Here is an 18,389-nt window from a genome sequence, read left to right as displayed (position 1 = left end):
GGCAACATCCTAGGAAAGTTTCAATAAACACAGATGTTTCTATAAAATGGGGAACCTGATGAACATTCCAATACTGCGAGTCTTTATTGGGCATTTCAGCAGGAGGCAATAACCAATTCTGCTATCGTTACATACTGTAGGTCCTTCATAAAATGACACTTTAAGGACTGTATTACTTTCTTGGGAGGTGAATTTTATTATCAAATACAACATCTGTCAAATATTTAGTTTCCCAACCTGTCCAACCCCCCCCCCCGCCCCTCCATTTATCTGATTAGTTTACAGAAACTGGGACAGAACATTTTTTGTGGGAAAGAAGGTTAAATAATGTTGTTTGAGGTATTGAGCATTTATCTATATTTCCCTTTCGAATCTACATAGGAACAAGCAGCAAACAATGCAAGGAAAACATGAAGTTCAAATGGATTGCTTTTACCCAAAACATTGCTATATTCATTGATAAATATAATCGACTTGAAATTCAGTACCGTTATACAAAATGCAAAACACCGGTTACATAATGAACCTGAGATACAATGTCGTGTAAATACATACTACTGCTAGGAGCTGTTTAAGAAACAGTAGAAGAAAAATTTATTACTTGACTATCAAGAGATTTGCAGAACTCCACTCTTTCAACAATATTTACAGTGGTGCAGACTTCAAAGCACTGCAAGGGCAACAACTGCCTATCTCTTTCAGAAATGTCCAAGTGCTTTCATTTCTAGCATTTGCATATGTTCAAAAGAAAAATGACAAATTAAAAGATGTGGTCTGTTACCACATCTCCCCCCCCCCCCCTCTCTCTCCCATCCAAAAAGTATTGCATGTACAGCAGTAACCCTTTTTGTACATGTGCAATATATGGGGCAGAGCCTTATGATTTGACCAAGCCCTTTATCCATTTGAATAGCACAAGTTATGTCAGTGGTATTGACATCAATGCTTTATAGAAAATGTGTCTCATGGTAAATTTTCTAGCTGATAGCATGAATGTGAATGAACTGAAGTTGTAGAAGTTGCTTTGTTTATATATTTTTGAAAGTAACATGAAATTTCATATTGATTGTTAATGAAAATATTTGCATTTATCAGTAATAAACAGAAATAAGACAATGATTTCTGCTATAGTGTCTTATCTCTGCCTCTTATGTTAAAATTGTGTTCATTGGTTGGTCCTTGTAAAATATTGCTCACTAACTCAGCGAACCCCATATTCGATCTGAAGATGCTAATTCAAACAGCTTACTGTTATGACTTGCCTGGTGCGAAATAGGGTTTTCCTTTGATGCAAAATTCCAGTTATTGCTATTATTGACAAACATGACTAGCTTTGGTTGAAGTATGAATTTCATTCATTATACTAAACTTTCGCTGTAGGTTAGGGTAACATAGATGTAAAGGTTTGGGAGATTTCTTGAACCCATCTCCCTGTCGTCTGATATGAGATTAATGTGGCACCTCATTGCCAACTGTGTAAATTTGAATATACCTACTGAATGTTCTAGCAAGTTCTCGACCAATATTGATGAATTTGCATCTGGATGAATTTGCACTGGATGAATTTGAATCATGCCAACTATGTAAGGACCCATTTTTTTAAACCGTGCAAGATTGGTCTATAGAGTTTCATCTAACTTAATTCAAAGCCTTGTAGAACCTGGGATGTGTTATCTAGAGATGGATATACAACGAATAAAGCTAAGAATTTAAGCCGATCGATGAAGAATTCAAATACTGTGTAATCCTATCCTACTTGAAAGGTGTGGTCGAAAGGTTTCCTAGTAAAATTACTGGTCCTTTCAGATCTGCAACTTCATCTTCAGTACTTCTTTCTGGTCGCATAGTAGCTTCAAACAATTGAAAGTTGGAGACAGTACTTTGAAGATATGTGCTTCGGCACCATGTACCCAGTGGCGTAGCCACGGGGGGGGGGGGGGTGGGGCGACAGCCCCATGAAAGCTTGTCGCCCCTAAGTCGCCCTCCCACTGGGATTTTGGGTGTCGAAAAAATGACATGTGCGAAAAATATATCATTCATTGGTCTGCATGGTATCGAATCTCCATGATGACCACTCATGAAGGACTCTTCGACCGCGGACCGGCAGTAGGGTATAGTTGCTGAAAACCCTGACGTGACATAGCGCATAGGCCGAGATATGTCATGATATTTCAAAGCAACTTACCAGATTGTCTTTTTTCTTCTGTTCTCTAAACTATTTGATGACCATATCAAGACATGGGGATCTCAAAATAAAGGTGGTTTTGAAACTTTACAGCAGCTTACAAGGCCTGGGAAGTGTCATTTCCAACGATCTAGGAGGTCTTTATAGCTGAAAATTTCCCGTACGCTGAGCGCCAACCCATGGTGGCACTCCACTCAGGTAGTAACAAGACGCCCTCCCAGGAATTGCTGAAGCCCCCCCCCTCCAAGCGCCCACCCCCTCCACTGAAACAATCCTGGCTAGGTCGCTGCATGTACCACAGGTTTATCTGATATCAAAGTGAAAGCGGCTTTCCACAAGAATAAAGAAAGCATATCTACATTTTTGTCTAACACCTACACAAGTCAATCCCCACCCAAACAAGACTATCTACGTATAGTTTTCATTGAGGATTCCAATAATTCCTGCAATTTCCTACCAATAACACATGGAAAGTCAGTCCTGTTTTCGTGGCGGAGCTAGGGGTATTGGTCAGAGGGGGTGACAATGGTCTGTATGGACGCTTTCGACTTTATCTAAGCGGAACGCCACCAAAGGTTGGCGCAGAGCGTACAAAAATATTTTCAGTAAAGATACTCCCTATATTGCCGGAAATGACCCTTTCCGGGCCTTGCTTATTTGCAGATAAACGAAGAATAAATAGGTGTCATCGCCGACAAAAATGTGACAAATGTCAATAGTTAGATGAGAGCGCCATAAAAAAGTCAATAATCGCGAATCAGTAAAAAAGTGATAAATAGCTGAAAAGGGCGCCAGCAGTCCATTTGAGTCCGTTAGGGGGGGGGGGCATCCGCCCCTGACTGTATTGACGCTCCGCCACTGCTGGGACTCAGTGTAGGAAGAGAAGGGAGGAGAAGGGAGGAGAGGGGCGGTATTTTTGAACGGATTGGGTGAGCGTCTGCAATGATTCGTAAGGACATGTCATCGCAAGCGTTCAACATGCTGAAATAAAAAGAATGAGGAGGAATTCATATCATTTTCAACCATTTTTTTAAACAAATTGAGCGAATTGATCGCTAGTAATCTTGAAATTGGTTTTATCACGGTCATTGTCATGTTCCTCATATGTAGCTTTCTCATATAAAAAAATTCTGTACGTAATGTTATCAGAAATACTTTTCAAATGACACTAAAGAGACTCAAAATTGTTTTCCAATTTGTTAATAATATTCTTTTAAGAGACACCGTAGATACGTTGCTCGTTTGGGTTTACTGCAATAGTGGCAAATGGAGACCAATATCCGCACTTAGTGGACCTAATGTTATAGTCGTGCATTGACCTTGAACAGTGGGGCCTACCGTGAAAACGTACGGAAAATTTATTTTTTTATATCTCAGCGAGACAAAGCAGATTAAAGATATGATGGAAAGTTAAATGCGGACCAAAAAACGATGTCCCTACGGATGCCGTTTAGTGACATTAACATAATTTGTGTGTAGTAGGTTCTGTAGCTCTTTTGTGGAAAAAACTTTGTAATATGCTTAAAGATGGTAGTTCATCCATGCTTTAGATTAATGAGAGACATAGATCATCACGTTTTATGAGGAGGAAGGTTATTTTTAAAAATATGGGTAATAGGTAGTACTATAACTCTTTTATTGGAGAAAGCTTGGAATATGCGGATAAGGAAGAAAGTTTCGAGGTCCTCCCATGCATTAGATAAATGAGGGACCTACATCATCACGCTTTGCGAGGATATCTGATATATTAGGTGTAAGAGAAGCGGTGATTGTGAGGAAGGAAAGGGGAGAATGGGGGGGGGGGAAATGATGTTACCAGGGGGACCTAATAATTTGTCCTAAATGAGATTTAAAAAAAAATTCATTAATATACGTAAATTTCATTACTGCCTGCTCTCGCTGATTTCTTTTAACCCTATAGAGCGGAGTGTGTGAGGTGAAGAAGGGTAGGGCAGGATGTAACCAGGGGGCTGATAATTCGTTCAATAAGAGATTTGAAAATATATATATGTAAGTTTATATTATTACTGCCTGCTCTCACTGATTTCTTTCCACCCTAAGTTACGCTCATCGGAAGACTATACGCCGATAATACAATGCTTTAACAAGGAGATGCCTTCAACGTGGTTGCAAATACTTCCAATTTATTGCATTTAAGCATTTTCTGATATTTTAATGAAAATCACCTACACAAGATAATATTGAAAAATTGGTCATCTGAACTTTTTCTGAAAACAAATACAACATTTCCGGAAGATAAGGGAAGATTCTAAATTTCAAATATTTAAAAAAGAAAAAGAAATGTCAGCTAAGACGGTTTTGGCAAAGTTAATTTTAATGTACTAACCAGCATTTCAGTGTACTCTACTCCAATTCACTAGCGAATTTCATCAAAAACCTGAATAAATTGTCTCTTATAAACACCAAATAAAGATAATGAGATAATACAATATAAATATGAAGACTGTTGGAAAAATTTGTCCCTTGAACGAAAATCTGAAAATACTTGAAATAAAAATCATGACAAATGTTTTGTGTTTACAAAGTAAATATTTATTTACAGCAATGAACAATTCAGCATTTTCACAGGAAAAAAATTATATTATTTATGCGCCAATGGAAATGAATATACAAAATTGTAATCTAGTAAACACTAGTGGGCTATGAGAGGTTCGCTGGTAAACCCTTCATAGATATATAACATTTTAATAGTAAACTGTACAAAAAATACACTCCAGTTAAAACACTAGTGGGCTATGAGAGGTTCGCTGGTAAACCCTTCATAGATATATAACATTTTAATAGTAAACTGTACAAAAAATACACTCCAGTTAAAACACTAGTGGGCTATGAGAGGTTCGCTGGTAAACCCTTCATAGATATATAACATTTTAATAGTAAACTGTACAAAAAATACACTCCAGTTAAAACACTAGTGGGCTATGAGAGGTTCGCTGGTAAACCCTTCATAGATATATAACATTTTAATAGTAAACTGTACAAAAAATACACTCCAGTTATAATACTTGTGGGCTATGAGAGATTCGCTGGTAAACCCTTCATAGATATATAACATTTTAATAATAAATTGTACAAAAAATATACTCCAGTTAAAACACTAGTGGGCTATGAGAGGTTCGCTGGTAAACCCTTCATAGATATATAACATTTTAATAATAAATTGTACAAAAAATACACTCCAGTTAAAACACTAGTGGGCTATGAGAGGTTCGCTGGTAAACCCTTCATAGATATATAACATTTTAATAGTAAACTGTACAAAAAATACACTCCAGTTATAATACTTGTGGGCTATGAGAGATTCGCTGGTAAACCCTTCATAGATATATAACATTTTAATAATAAATTGTACAAAAAATATACTCCAGTTAAAACACTAGTGGGCTATGAGAGGTTCGCTGGTAAACCCTTCATAGATATATAACATTTTAATAGTAAATTGTACAAAAAATACACTCCAGTTATAATACTTGTGGGCTATGAGAGGTTCGCTGGTAAACCCTTCATAGATATATAACATTTTAATAGTAAATTGTACAAAAAATACACTCCAGTTAAAACACTAGTGGGCTATGAGAGGTTCGCTGGTAAACCCTTCATAGATATATAACATTTTAATAGTAAACTGTACAAAAAATACACTCCAGTTATAACACTAGTGGGCTATGAGAGGTTCGCTGGTAAACCCTTCATAGATATATAACATTTTAATAGTAAATTGTACAAAAAATACACTCCAGTTAAAACACTAGTGGGCTATGAGAGGTTCGCTGGTAAACCCTTCATAGATATATAACATTTTAATAATAAATTGTACAAAAAATATACTCCAGTTAAAACACTAGTGGGCTATGAGAGGTTCGCTGGTAAACCCTTCATAGATATATAACATTTTAATAGTAAACTGTACAAAAAATACACTCCAGTTATAACACTAGTGGGCTATGAGAGGTTCGCTGGTAAACCCTTCATAGATATATAACATTTTAATAGTAAACTGTGCAAAAAATACACTCCAGTTATAACACTAGTGGGCTATGAGAGGTTCGCTGGTAAACCCTTCATAGATATATAACATTTTAATACTACGCCTATTGTACTATACATTTGCCCTCGTTTATGATGCAGTCCCTGCATCTAGCTCTCTATAACTGGCTTTCAATGTCTCTACTGTCAATTTCTTCAGTTTCCTCCCCTTGGTCAAAGTGAAATCCCATAAAATAAGTGAAGAGACAGGTAAACAAGATGTGTATGGTGAGGGCTGTTTGCTTGTACCAGCTACCCAGAATTGCCATGCTCCAGAGTAGCTCCCTTTCATCCACTGTACAAGGACATTCTCATCATTTCTCTCAATGACCTCACCAATGAAAGGCCTACCTTCCTTTTCCTCACAGTGGACAGCCACCAAAACTCCACTTTCAACAGAGGCATAGCTGTCCATCAGTGCCACTCTTTTATGTGGCCTACCTTGGTCCCCTATAAAAATCTAGAAGGTAGAAGAAAAAAATTACACTACTGTTACTTAGTAAACCTGAACTGCTATATGTACTATAGTTAGTAGAACAGACAAACTAAACGTTCATTATTCCAGCTTGCTGCTGTTCATTGATTCCATTCATAGGGTAATTTTTAAGGATGCCTTACAGTAAAAAGAGAAAAAGTCCATGCCCCTCATAAATATACATGGCATTGATCAATAATTCCCTTGTTGGAAGTTGAAGCCCTAACCCCCAACCCCAACCCAGTTTCATAAATGGTTTTTAAACATTGAAATGCCAAACTTATTTTCAGATCTACTTTTGAGAATATGTATGGTAAAATTGGACAATAAATCTGCTTGAATAATCCAAAGTACTCACTTCAGGGCAGCTGGCATCCACGTTGCTTATTATAGCGTCAAAAGCTGAACTTTCAGTTGGTGTGACTCTGTCTTGCCCAAAGGTCTTCAGCAGGGCAGACAGGTTCCATGGTTGAGTCAATGGAAGCTGCAGAGAATAAACGAGCAAATTTAATTTAATACTACAATATATGGGTTCATTATTATGGAATGAAGTTCTTATTGGGTAGATGGTTTTCACAACCATTTCTCCTACACCACACCTGTGTATCAATGTATCACCTAATTTATGCTTTATAAGCATACTTAGGCAATACTTTTGGACAGTTATTACATACCTGATCATAGGTTGAAGACACATTAGCCATGAAGTTCACCCACCATTCTTCTGCTGAAGGTGGTAGTCTGTGGCAATAGTTCTTCGGCAGCTCCTTCACCAACTTGGGAAGATCTAATTTGTCTAAATTGGGTTCTACCCACTCCATAGATTGTGATAGGTCTGGAACATCCTGTGTCAGAATTTAGATAAAAGTTGCTAAACCATCACTCATTAACTTCTAAGCATAACAATCAAGTTAACTTGACACTTTGAATAGATCTAGTAACTGTTATCTTCTATAAGGATGAAAATGTAGGTAAAAAAAAAAGTCTTAGAATTTGAACTGAAGTGTTAATGTTGCTGTCCAGACCATTAAGATCTACAAATGTGCCATTTTGTAGTAAGTAGGAAGCAATTACTGTACCTTCAGACAAAGAAGTCCATGAGGAAGTTCTTCACACTCTTCTGGTTTCCACTGACTGGACTCCCATTTTTTATAGTGCATGTAACACCTTTGCTGGACCTTTCTAAAACGAAACCAGTGAGGTTTGCTGTGGTTTGCAAAATGTCCATACAAATGCTTATCCAGCACAGATTTCACATTTGGGATGGCAGTCACAGCACGAACGTCAATGTGTGGGGTGAAGCTCTTAGCTGTCTCAATTTCCAAGTCTGTTAACATAAGTAAATGTACTGTTTATTTCTGTATGTAAAAACACAATTATTTTGAAAATATGAACAATAAAGCATTTGTGGTTGTCATTCAAAATCACTACTTTATCAATTTGCCAAAAGTCCTTGTATAGATAAACCACTGAATATTTGGCACGTACATTGAATATCCTTACTTTTCCCCCTGCAAGACGGATGCCATTACAGGGAGGGGTCATAAGGGAGGGGGTGCCCTCAAACATTTATTTGTTATTTAAGGTGCACATGCTATCTTTAAGCTTCAAACTGGGTAATTCTTATTATTTAGTGAAGCTATCATTATTTTTCCTAATTTGCAAGTGGGTGGAGGTCAATGGGGTATGGGGCAAGAGAAAGTGAAGCCCCTTGCACTTGAAGAAATGGTTGTCTATTCCACTTTGGTGCAAAATAATGTTTTCTTGTGCTAACCTTTGAAGTTATTATGTGTTATTAGTAAAAGGAATCAGTGCCAACCTACCACCAGATTAGTATGCTGCTGGCTATATTGAGCAATGAAAATGAAAATTTGAGATTTAAACATGTCAAAGCAGATAATTTCACATAATTTTGCTTTTTCCTTGAAGAAAAAATTAACCATTCACCAAACAATCTTCAAAGAAAAGAACTCACCTTCCAGTGTATACACATTGGTATGATTCAAATGACGTGCCACGCAGGAAAACATCTGATCCACGTCTTCGTGTGTATGTCCAACAGGGAGAAAATGAATATAAACCTGCAAGTAGAAAACATAATTGTTACTATTGCAGGAACACAAAGATCATTATGCTTGTATTTTTAAGAACTTGACCAACCTTTTAGTAAGGGTGTGCAACAAACTAAATAACCACTAATTGGCTGTTTCATTCAATGTGATACATTAAGATAGTAAATATACTATTGCTACATATCTTGGGATATAATGTTTACATACTTGGGCATGACATACCCATATATAAACACAGCAACTTGACTGCATAGGTTATATGACTGCTTTCAGCAATATAACCAAAGGATTTGTAACCATATTGTATTTATGCATTAAAGTTAACAATTTGCCTCCCCCATCTACACCCATCAAGCTTCCCATCTCAGCAACAACAACAACCCATGGCCACTCCTGGCTCTGAGCCAATGTCCAAGAATTTATCAGGAATTTGGATGCTGTAGCTTACCTCTTCAAAGATGTCTCTTTCCACAAGGAGGGCTGCAAAGGACAAGACAAACTTATTTTTGTTTTCTCTAAAACAGTTGTCCATTTGTAAAAATAGCACTTTGCCCAGGTAATCTTGTGCTGCCTTCAAAGCTTCCGTCAAACAGTATATGGTGAGGTTGCTATCATGGGGAATGTGCTTCACATCATGAAAAACAAATGGCATTTTTCCTTCAGCTGTTGATGTGTGTAGAAGAACACCTGTAACAATTAAAATATTAGCATTTTAATACATCAAATTTCAACCTTTCATTTTCTACATCACACAATGCAAAATCTGAAAACATGACAGGAGTTCAAGTAAAGAGACTATGATTCTGTTGTCTCTCATTTACCTGTGAAATGCACTGGTAGTCGTGCCAAACTAGCACTATCCTTGTCCTTCACGATGAGATGTGGGATATCTGTCTTGCTTTGGTCCATCCCATCAATGATCATGCAAGTCATCTCATGTGGTTCCCGTCTGGCCCTCTCACGAGCTAGATGATAAGCTCTTCTCTCAGCTCTGTGCAGAAGCATAAAAGGATGGAAACCAAGTAAGACTGGTAGAAAATTACAAAGGATGCCGAATTTGCTCCTTACAGAGCTGTTATGAAACCTCTATGCTGCTCACAAGAGGCCATAGTTCTTACATTGGTTAAATCATAGACCTTGGTACAAAAGTCCAATCCCAGCATGAGCAGTTCATGTAACAGGCATGCACACATAATTTGCAAGGAAAAATCCAGCATTGACTAGAAACATGACTCAATTCACAAAAATAAGCAGTTCTAAATCACTGAGAAAAACACATATTTAGACCATATTTTGCCAGACTAGAGGATATGGAAATCGAGCTAGGCACTACTATGGGTCAAATCCCTCTTAATACTGATGCTGCTCCATTTATGTAAGCAACCCCTTTTAGATGACGGCAACAATTTTCAACAATATTTATGAATTAAGCGCCAGAAAAAAAAAAAATACTGTTAAAAAGAACTTACTCTACAAATTTATCATGGGATGCCTTTAACCCAGAAATTTTTTGCCTTTGGTCTTCACTGGAGGACTTCTCATAGGCTTCCTGAAGTTGTGTGCAAGTGGTGCACTTGGAGAAATCTGTAGACTGAGAGAAATGTTTAAAACAAATGTAACCATGAGGTTCACTTTATAATATCAGATATGCAATGATTTTACATACTACTTGACAAACTCAGCTGCATGTTAAATTTTCTGATTAATGAAAAATACATAATAAATCATACACTAGTGCACTGTTTACCAAATGTACTTGTACTATGTCCCACAGTTAATAGGTTTCCTGAGCACAGCTTATCTACATAAATAGTAGCAAACCTGACCTTCACGTGTACCCTACCTTGGCATGATCACCATTTGCAAAGAAACAGCGATACTGAGCTGGATCTGTTGCAACTAACAAATCTTTGTCAAGTTTTTCTGTGCCACTTATAAATTGCATGTAAATTTTATGTAAAATAATACCAGTTAAGGAAAATATTTTGTCCTTCAATGGCTAGTTTATGCGTATGTATAACATGTATACAGTAAGTGGGGATGTGCAAAATTAGGGAAACTTAACTAGCCTGGTTAACTGTCAAGACTTGAAGAATTTATTAATTATTTTAATGTCTTCATGTTATAATATCAAACAATCCTCAAGAACAGAGCAATCTGCTGCATTTTAATTGTTTCGAGAAATAATATGTCCATAGCATCAAGTACCATCATACACTACAAAAATCATACTCACATTAGGAATGGTGAACTGTGGTAGCTTTTCCTGCCATATGCGAGTAAAATGCTCATAGGATATGAATCCTCCAGGAAGTTCATTTTGCGTCACTAGTTCCCTCGTCATTCTTTCATATACCAGCCTTTTTGTCCAAGTGTGAGGAAGGTGCACCAATGTCTTATGGGGCATGTAATCACCCATTCTCTTAAATAAGTCACTCATCCATGCCAATGACTTGATGGTTCTGTGGCACATTCTTCTCTTCCCTTTATTCAGATGTTGCAATGTCAATTTTCCAGCTTTGTATCTTTTTAAGCAATCTTGGAATCTCCACTTGCTTACACTGTGGGCTATACACCATGCTTGTTCACAAACAAGTTTCCCACCTACAACAAACTTGTGAAACAATGTAGGCCTAATATTGTTGCTTCATCTTATTAAGGTGGTATGTTTACTTAGTTCTGACAAAATATACTGTTTTTGTAAAGACTCATTTCTGGTCAACATCTCCTTATGACATGAAGAAAGGTCATTAACTGACAAGGTACTCATGCAATTGTTGTGACAACATTTCTCTTTAAGCATTGGACCCGGGTCGAATTTTGATGCCATCCTCTGTGCGTCATACAACTTCCTTTTCCGACTTGGCAAATTAATAGTACTACTTTGCAGAAGCTGAGGTGCTTGTTGTGGTAAAAATGTATTTGTACAACCCTCATCTTCAGAATCCGAGTCTGATTCTGATAAGTACAGATGAAGTTCACATGTTGTTTCTCCATGTAGTCCCAATGCTAACCCACTTTCCTTCCTACTAGTGTTACCTGTAACTGTGCTGTCTTAATCGGACTGACCTGAGTCTGATGAATAACCATCAATTATTGTTTGTGTGCTCAAGTTATGTTCCACTCCATTTGTAAACAAATCGCTTTCTTCCGAATCTGTTGAGTAGCCGTCGATTATTGTTTCTAAAGAGTCATTCATCATGAATCAACAAACTTGTAGCCTGACTGTTAGTGTTACAACTTACACTGCCGTATCATGTACTTAGACCGGCTATGAAAAGTATGAAACGATCCATCGCGTAACTACTACCTCTAGCACTTTGTACTAGCCTACAGTACTACTCCATTACACGATAGCGTAGTGGTACTTGTGTACAAGCTTGTGCCTAGTTTATGGTGGTAAAATTACGACTGAGCCCCTCGTCTTTGAGAAGACAACTTTGTTATTATTATATCGACCGGATATGCACTACTACCTTAGTAAAAAATCACCGCAAGTCGAAGGGATGCTACAACATGAAAGAGCGGCCACTCTTTGAAGTGTTTAGTCATGCCTGACTGCACCAGACAGAACAATTGGGCTGTATAGCTGGTTGAGTAATTGTATAGGCACTCGTTACGTTATCATATACTATACACATAGATAACATAATACCAATTACTAGTCACAGTCTCGATGCACAAGGGGGCTAAGATTGAGAGCGGATTAGTCGGTGCGTTGTTTGTTTATTTTTTCGTGCCCAGGTTCTTTCCCGGGTGACTTTTCTTTAGAAAAAGTAGCCGTGAGAGGTTGTACCGTGGTGTAGAGCAACTGCCCTACATTACACATATAGCTTAGTCTTTTAAAGGGGAAATGGTCACTCATTCATATGCTACGAGTGACAGTTGTGATTTGTGAATGCTAGCTTACTTGACCATGGGAGGAATGGACTGGCAGAAGGGGGTACCGAACTGTTACAAACTCAGTTATTCAAATTAGCTAATCAACACAGTCAGGCAGCTGCAATATAGTACTAATGGGCTATATATACCAAAGTAGGGAAGGGTGGATTTGAAAATCTTTAGTACGACTGTCGTTCATTTCTCGCCACCGGTCACTTCTGCACCTTTCAAGGTTATTAGTCTGCATTAGCATGTGTGTTACGTAATTAATTTGCATGACTATTAAAGGAGCCGAGCTTGGAAAAGTCACTTGCACGGCTCAATATTCCCGTAATCTACCACTATTGAAATGCCAGAGGCAGATAAACTCTTGTGGTACTAAAGCAGCTTTCAAAAAAGGACGCAAAGTTTGCGTCCTTTTCTATGATTTTTCTCAACCTAACTGACTCCACGATGCCATAACGACAGACATTACAAGCAAGGGCGTAGGAACCGGGGGGCTGGGGGCGCCAGCCCCCTCCCCCCGTGAAAAATGTGGAGGGGCGGAAGTATCATTCCGCCCCCCGCTTCGCAAGTCAAAAAACCCCTTTTTCATTTCCAAATGAGAAAAAAGTCTCATTTGGAGCACCAAATTGCATCTAAGGCCAGGTGAAAATACAAAATTAAGTTTACAAAATGGAGTGGGTGTTGTAGTGTGCTATATTGCACCAAATTGCATCTGAGGCCACCTGGAAATGCAAAAAAAATCCAAAGGGGAGGGGGACACCCCCTCCCCTTAGACCCCCCAGGCCGGCCATCAGTCTTCAGGCCCCCTCCCCACTCAAAAGTACCTTCCTACGCCACTGATTACAAGCTTATTTATTCAAATCTTACTTCAAGTGGCACAAAAGTGGCAAAATTTACAATTTTCACATTTGTTTTTCTCGTTGGGAAAACTTGGCTAATATCTTAATAAGAATGCTGTTTTGTGATTCATATATTTAAACAACCCGATGACCATATCAAAACGTGCAAAACGGCGACAAAACGCAAAATGGTTCTTTAAAGGGCGCATTTTCTAATGGGTGTGTGAGGGGATGAATGTGTTAATGGTTGTAGTGGTTCAAGCTCTGAATTCTTCTTGTGGATCTTGACAGTTGGTATATGCCATTGTTTATGACATTTATCTGCTGCAAAAATACTTTCGTGCATGCACTTTGCCTTACTTTTCTAGGTCTTTAATAAATACATGACCTGTTTCTTCAGTGAATTTTGCTTCCATGTAACTCAGACAGATAGTTTGTTTACTTGCATGAATATGTTACCCTCTTAAGTATGATATGTAATGGAAGAAAACTTTAAGTCCTACATTTAGCCACGTGTAAATGGTTTCCAAACTTTATCCAAATGAGGCTATTTACAATTTTGAACACTGTATAGAAAACATCAGGTTTCAAATATGCCCTGTTTTGGTCATCATATAACCAATTATGAAGAAGGCTTCAATTTTCTGGTTTAATAGGCTATAATAGAGGGCGCCCTCTATTTGATATCAACGGTATAACAACTGTTAAATGCATTTTACGCACATATAGGGTGAAGAAGGGGTAGAGGGAGAGATATGTTTTTCAGAGAACATGCCATACTTGGTAGCCTATGGGGAGCTCCACAAATTCTTGAAAAAAATATGAAAATGTCAACTTGCAAATTTCTCTCTTCTGTTGGCCTGCTGGCTTAATAACCCCCATCTGCTTTGATCAACATAGTCGCCAAGCAAAGCCTGGGTCTCATATCTTTGAAAGACGATTTGTCAAGTTATTATACAGTTTCACATAATGGCCAGTGGCGGCGGAACCGGGGGGGGGCTTGGGGGGCTCAGCCCCCCCAATGAAAAAGTTGAGGGGGAAAATGCGTGATAAGCCCCCCCAATATTTACCAAGGCTCCGAAACGTGCATCTGCCCATTTTTCAATGCCTATTTGTCGATCTGTCCGATGCACACGTATACTATATAGGTGTAATAATTTTAGTAAATGCTGGGGGACCCTCGGCCCGTCCCCTGGCTATAGACCACATTGTCACCCCAACCGCGTCTTCACGCCCCGTGAAAAGTGGAAGCAGTGAGTGTGAGTACCGGTAAGCGTAACACAACTTCGTCTTAGGCCAATGACTTGCCTCATTTCAGCCAGTTCTCAAACATCCCCTTACTTGGTGACGGAGCGTCCATCTATACAGTCAGGGGGCGGATGCCCCCCCCCTGACGGACTCAAATGGACTGCTGGCGCCCTTTTCAGCACTACTTATTACTTATTCGCGATTATTGACTATTTTATTGCGCTCTCATATACCTATTGACATTTTTCATATTCTGTTGGTGTAATTTTCCGACAAAATGGAGACGACACCTATTTATTCACTGTTTCAAATTAAATCCGGTATATGTCATATTAAATCGGCATATACCAATTTAATTCGGCTTCTACCTAATGAAATCGACATATCATCGATTTCGCGCGCCTTGTCAGGTGACTGCACGTGATGTACCTCCACCGATATTAATCATCACCGAAATCGGGATTCGGAATATGTTAATTAGCTAAATCGATGATATATCGATTTAAATAGGTATATGTCAATTTGAGTTGCTAGAAACTGGTATAAGTCCAATGAAATTGACTTCTATCGATTTATTTTACATATCATCGATTTAAATAGGTATATGTCGATTATAACCGGTATATGTGGATTTAAACTTGTATAAGTCGAATTAAATTGGTATATGTCGATTTAAATGACATATACCGATTTAATTTGACATATCATCGATTTGTTTTACTCATCATCGATTTAAATTGGTATATGTCGAATTAAACTGGTATATGTCGATTTAAATCGGTAGAAGTCAATTTAAGCTGCTAGAAACTGCATGGTATAAGTCGAAGGAAATTGGTATATGTCGATTTAAATCGGTATATGTCGATTCCCCACGTTTTCAGACTGATGGCCCGCCATATAAGCGACCACGAATGTGGGAGAAGCCCGTAAGGGCTTATAGATTACAACTTACACGTTGAGTGGCTTCCAATTAAACATTTTTAGCTCAATTATGGAATTTTTTCATTTAGAAAGTCATTTAATATGGGAAAACTGTATTCTTGCTCTTGGATGAGAACCCACCTTACTATGACCCGGCCAGGTGGTAGGAAGCTTCCAAATAGTGGGGAGTCCACATATCAGAGGGGCACTTTCTCATTCCACAACCGCCACTCGTTATGCTATAAAAACCGATACACACCGCAACATAAAAGGATTAAGCTGACAGACCAGGTTTAGTATAGAATAATATGCTAGTAGAATGAGCTGCAAACATGATGTTTTATTTATTGAGATTGTTTATTGTTAACTGTGCTACAAAAAGAAATGATAATTGAAATAATATATTAAAATTAGCAAAGGCTTAAGAATCCAAAAGACAGTTCTTCATCAAAAGGGGACATTTTATTTGCCAGTAGGGCACATTTTGCTTTTTGGAAAAAAAGTGGGATGGGGGCACTTTCCCCCCGTGCCCCGGCTCCTGCCCCACTGGACCCGGCCAACCCCAAACCTCCAGATTGCTAAGCCTCATTGCTTCAAATGCCACAGCCTTTATATCCACTCGGCCACATGGAAGCAGGACACTTCGCCCAACAACCATTTCGCCCAACTGCCATTTCGCCCAACCTTACCATTTCGCCCAACCAGCCTGGTCATTTCGCCCAACCAGCCTGGTCATTTCGCCCAACCAGTCTGGTCATTTCGCCCAACCTTGATTAAATATGATATTTCAAAAGGAGGCGTTCGGGAATTATTAACGTTACAGGATACGAACCGAATATTAAGGAAACTTAAGGATTGATCAGTGTGTTAGGGGTTAGGTTTGATAGTAAACGTTCGAATATTAAGGAATATTTAGGAAACGTGAAGTCTTTACTTTGTATAACTTTAGTAAGGAAACGTTCGGGAATTTTTAACGTTACAGGATGCGAACCGAATATTAAGGAATCTTGAGGATGGATCAGTGTTTTAGGGGTTAGGTTTGATATAGTAAACGTTCGGGAATTGTTAACGTTACTGGATACGAACCGAGTATTAAGGAAACTTGAAGTCGTGGTTAAATTGATTACATATGTGATTACATATGTGGTTACATTGATAAAGTGGTTATATTGATTAAATATAGTAATTCAATATTACGGACGGGTTTTATAATTTTTTTTCAATTTAATAAGGAAACTTTCGGGACTTGTTAGTCAGTAGGATGGATCAGTGATTTAGGGGTTAGGTTTGATAGGTTTTTATGAAGACCGATTCCCCTGTGTTTGTATAATAATATAACTTCCATTGTATGCGTAAAGGCCTAAAGTAGTGTAATCCTCCCATTATACCCGAAATAACTGCTCAGACTCCGATCGATATCGAGCGGACCTCACTTTTTTATTTACCTATTACGAAGTAACCTAACCCCAAATAAATCAAATTGAACTAGTGGAATAGAAAAAGTAATATTATTCTGACTGAATATTAGTAAAAAAAAGGTTGGGCGAAATGACCAACACGGTTGGGCGAAATGACCATGCTGGTTGGGCGAAATGACTATGATGGTTGGGCGAAATGACCATGCTGGTTGGGCGAAATGACCAGGCTGGTTGGGCGAAATGACCAGGCTGGTTGGGCGAAATGGCAGTTGGGCGAAATGGTTGTGGGGCGAAGTGACTAGAAAGCGGCCACATCACCGGTCATTTGACCTAGTGTATTGGCATTTTCTGAGTCATTTCTTGGATGTTGAAGAGAATGAATTGAACTGCTGATGGTCTAAGTGTATCTATGCTCTAGCGGCCTTGTGAAGTGAAAAGTTTAGTGTAAGTCAGTTGAACTATTAATTCTGGTGCGACACCCGCATACCCAATGTTACACTGTATCGATAACACAAAACGTGCCTTCACGTAGCCTATATGCGCCATGAAGTCAAGTGTGACTTTTCTTCGTTCAACCGGTTGAAAAGGCAATCATGCACGGTCCGAGATATTTTGTTAAACTAAAGTGCACTTTGTTATATCAGGGAGCATGGAGACGGAGAATGGGGGGGGCAAGGGTGACTTGTGTCCCCTCCCACTCTTTTTACCATTGAATTTGGTCCATCTTTTCACCCATACTTGGTGGGGCTTTTTATTCTTAAAAAATAATAGAAGTGTACTATATGAACCCATTGTACCGATATATGATCAGCCCTCCCACTTCAAAATTATCTCTGTGGTCCATGTATATGTTGGAAATAGGGGAGAAAATTCCAGGGGTGGGGGTAGTACCTCCCACTTTTTTTGTTATGGGCTGATGGTCTACACAATTCCTTAAATCCCGTCCCTCCTTCAATCCCAAAGACCGTGGTTAATAATAGATCGGAGACCAGAATCGGGAAGCATGTTTCATGCATCCTAATCGATCATGTGTAAGGGGGAAAATATTTAAAAAATTGCCACAAGAAATTATTTTGCGAGCCCGTATGTTACACTAAGCGTAAGTCGAACTAATTCTTCCGGGTTTTGCGTTCCTTCGTGCATTCCTTACGTTCAAGTCAATTTAAATGAAGTCGTGTAGTTGCGGAGCTTCATAGAGTAGTGAACGACACATATCTACCTTTGCAGCGTACCTACAGCTTATGTAACACGCAATTCAAGTTTTTATAGACAGCAAAGTTTACCCTGAAAATCGAG

General features: G+C 38.5%; 1 protein-coding gene and 1 long non-coding RNA gene across 2 annotated transcripts; one reads left to right on the top strand and one right to left on the bottom strand.

Moving 5' to 3' along the window:
• Positions 1-4,308: 4,308 nt before the first annotated feature.
• Positions 4,309-6,294, top strand: LOC139984871 (uncharacterized). Its single transcript, XR_011799212.1, has 2 exons — positions 4,309-5,599; positions 5,693-6,294. It is a non-coding gene; the product is annotated as an uncharacterized lncRNA (long non-coding RNA).
• LOC139984870 (uncharacterized) lies at positions 5,887-11,759 on the bottom strand. Its single transcript, XM_071998985.1, has 9 exons — positions 11,016-11,759; positions 10,249-10,370; positions 9,601-9,770; positions 9,228-9,466; positions 8,683-8,788; positions 7,787-8,034; positions 7,382-7,552; positions 7,066-7,191; positions 5,887-6,692 (listed from the first exon to the last, which is right to left on the bottom strand). Exons 1-9 carry the CDS (start codon positions 11,250-11,252, stop codon positions 6,324-6,326), a joined length of 1,788 nt encoding a protein of 595 aa, XP_071855086.1. The 5' UTR covers positions 11,253-11,759; the 3' UTR covers positions 5,887-6,323.
• Positions 11,760-18,389: the final 6,630 nt, after the last annotated feature.

The sequence above is a fragment of the Apostichopus japonicus genome, chromosome 17 (genome assembly GCF_037975245.1).
Source record: "Apostichopus japonicus isolate 1M-3 chromosome 17, ASM3797524v1, whole genome shotgun sequence".
Lineage (NCBI taxonomy): Eukaryota > Metazoa > Echinodermata > Holothuroidea > Aspidochirotida > Stichopodidae > Apostichopus > Apostichopus japonicus.
This window is presented reverse-complemented; position numbering and strand designations above follow the sequence as displayed.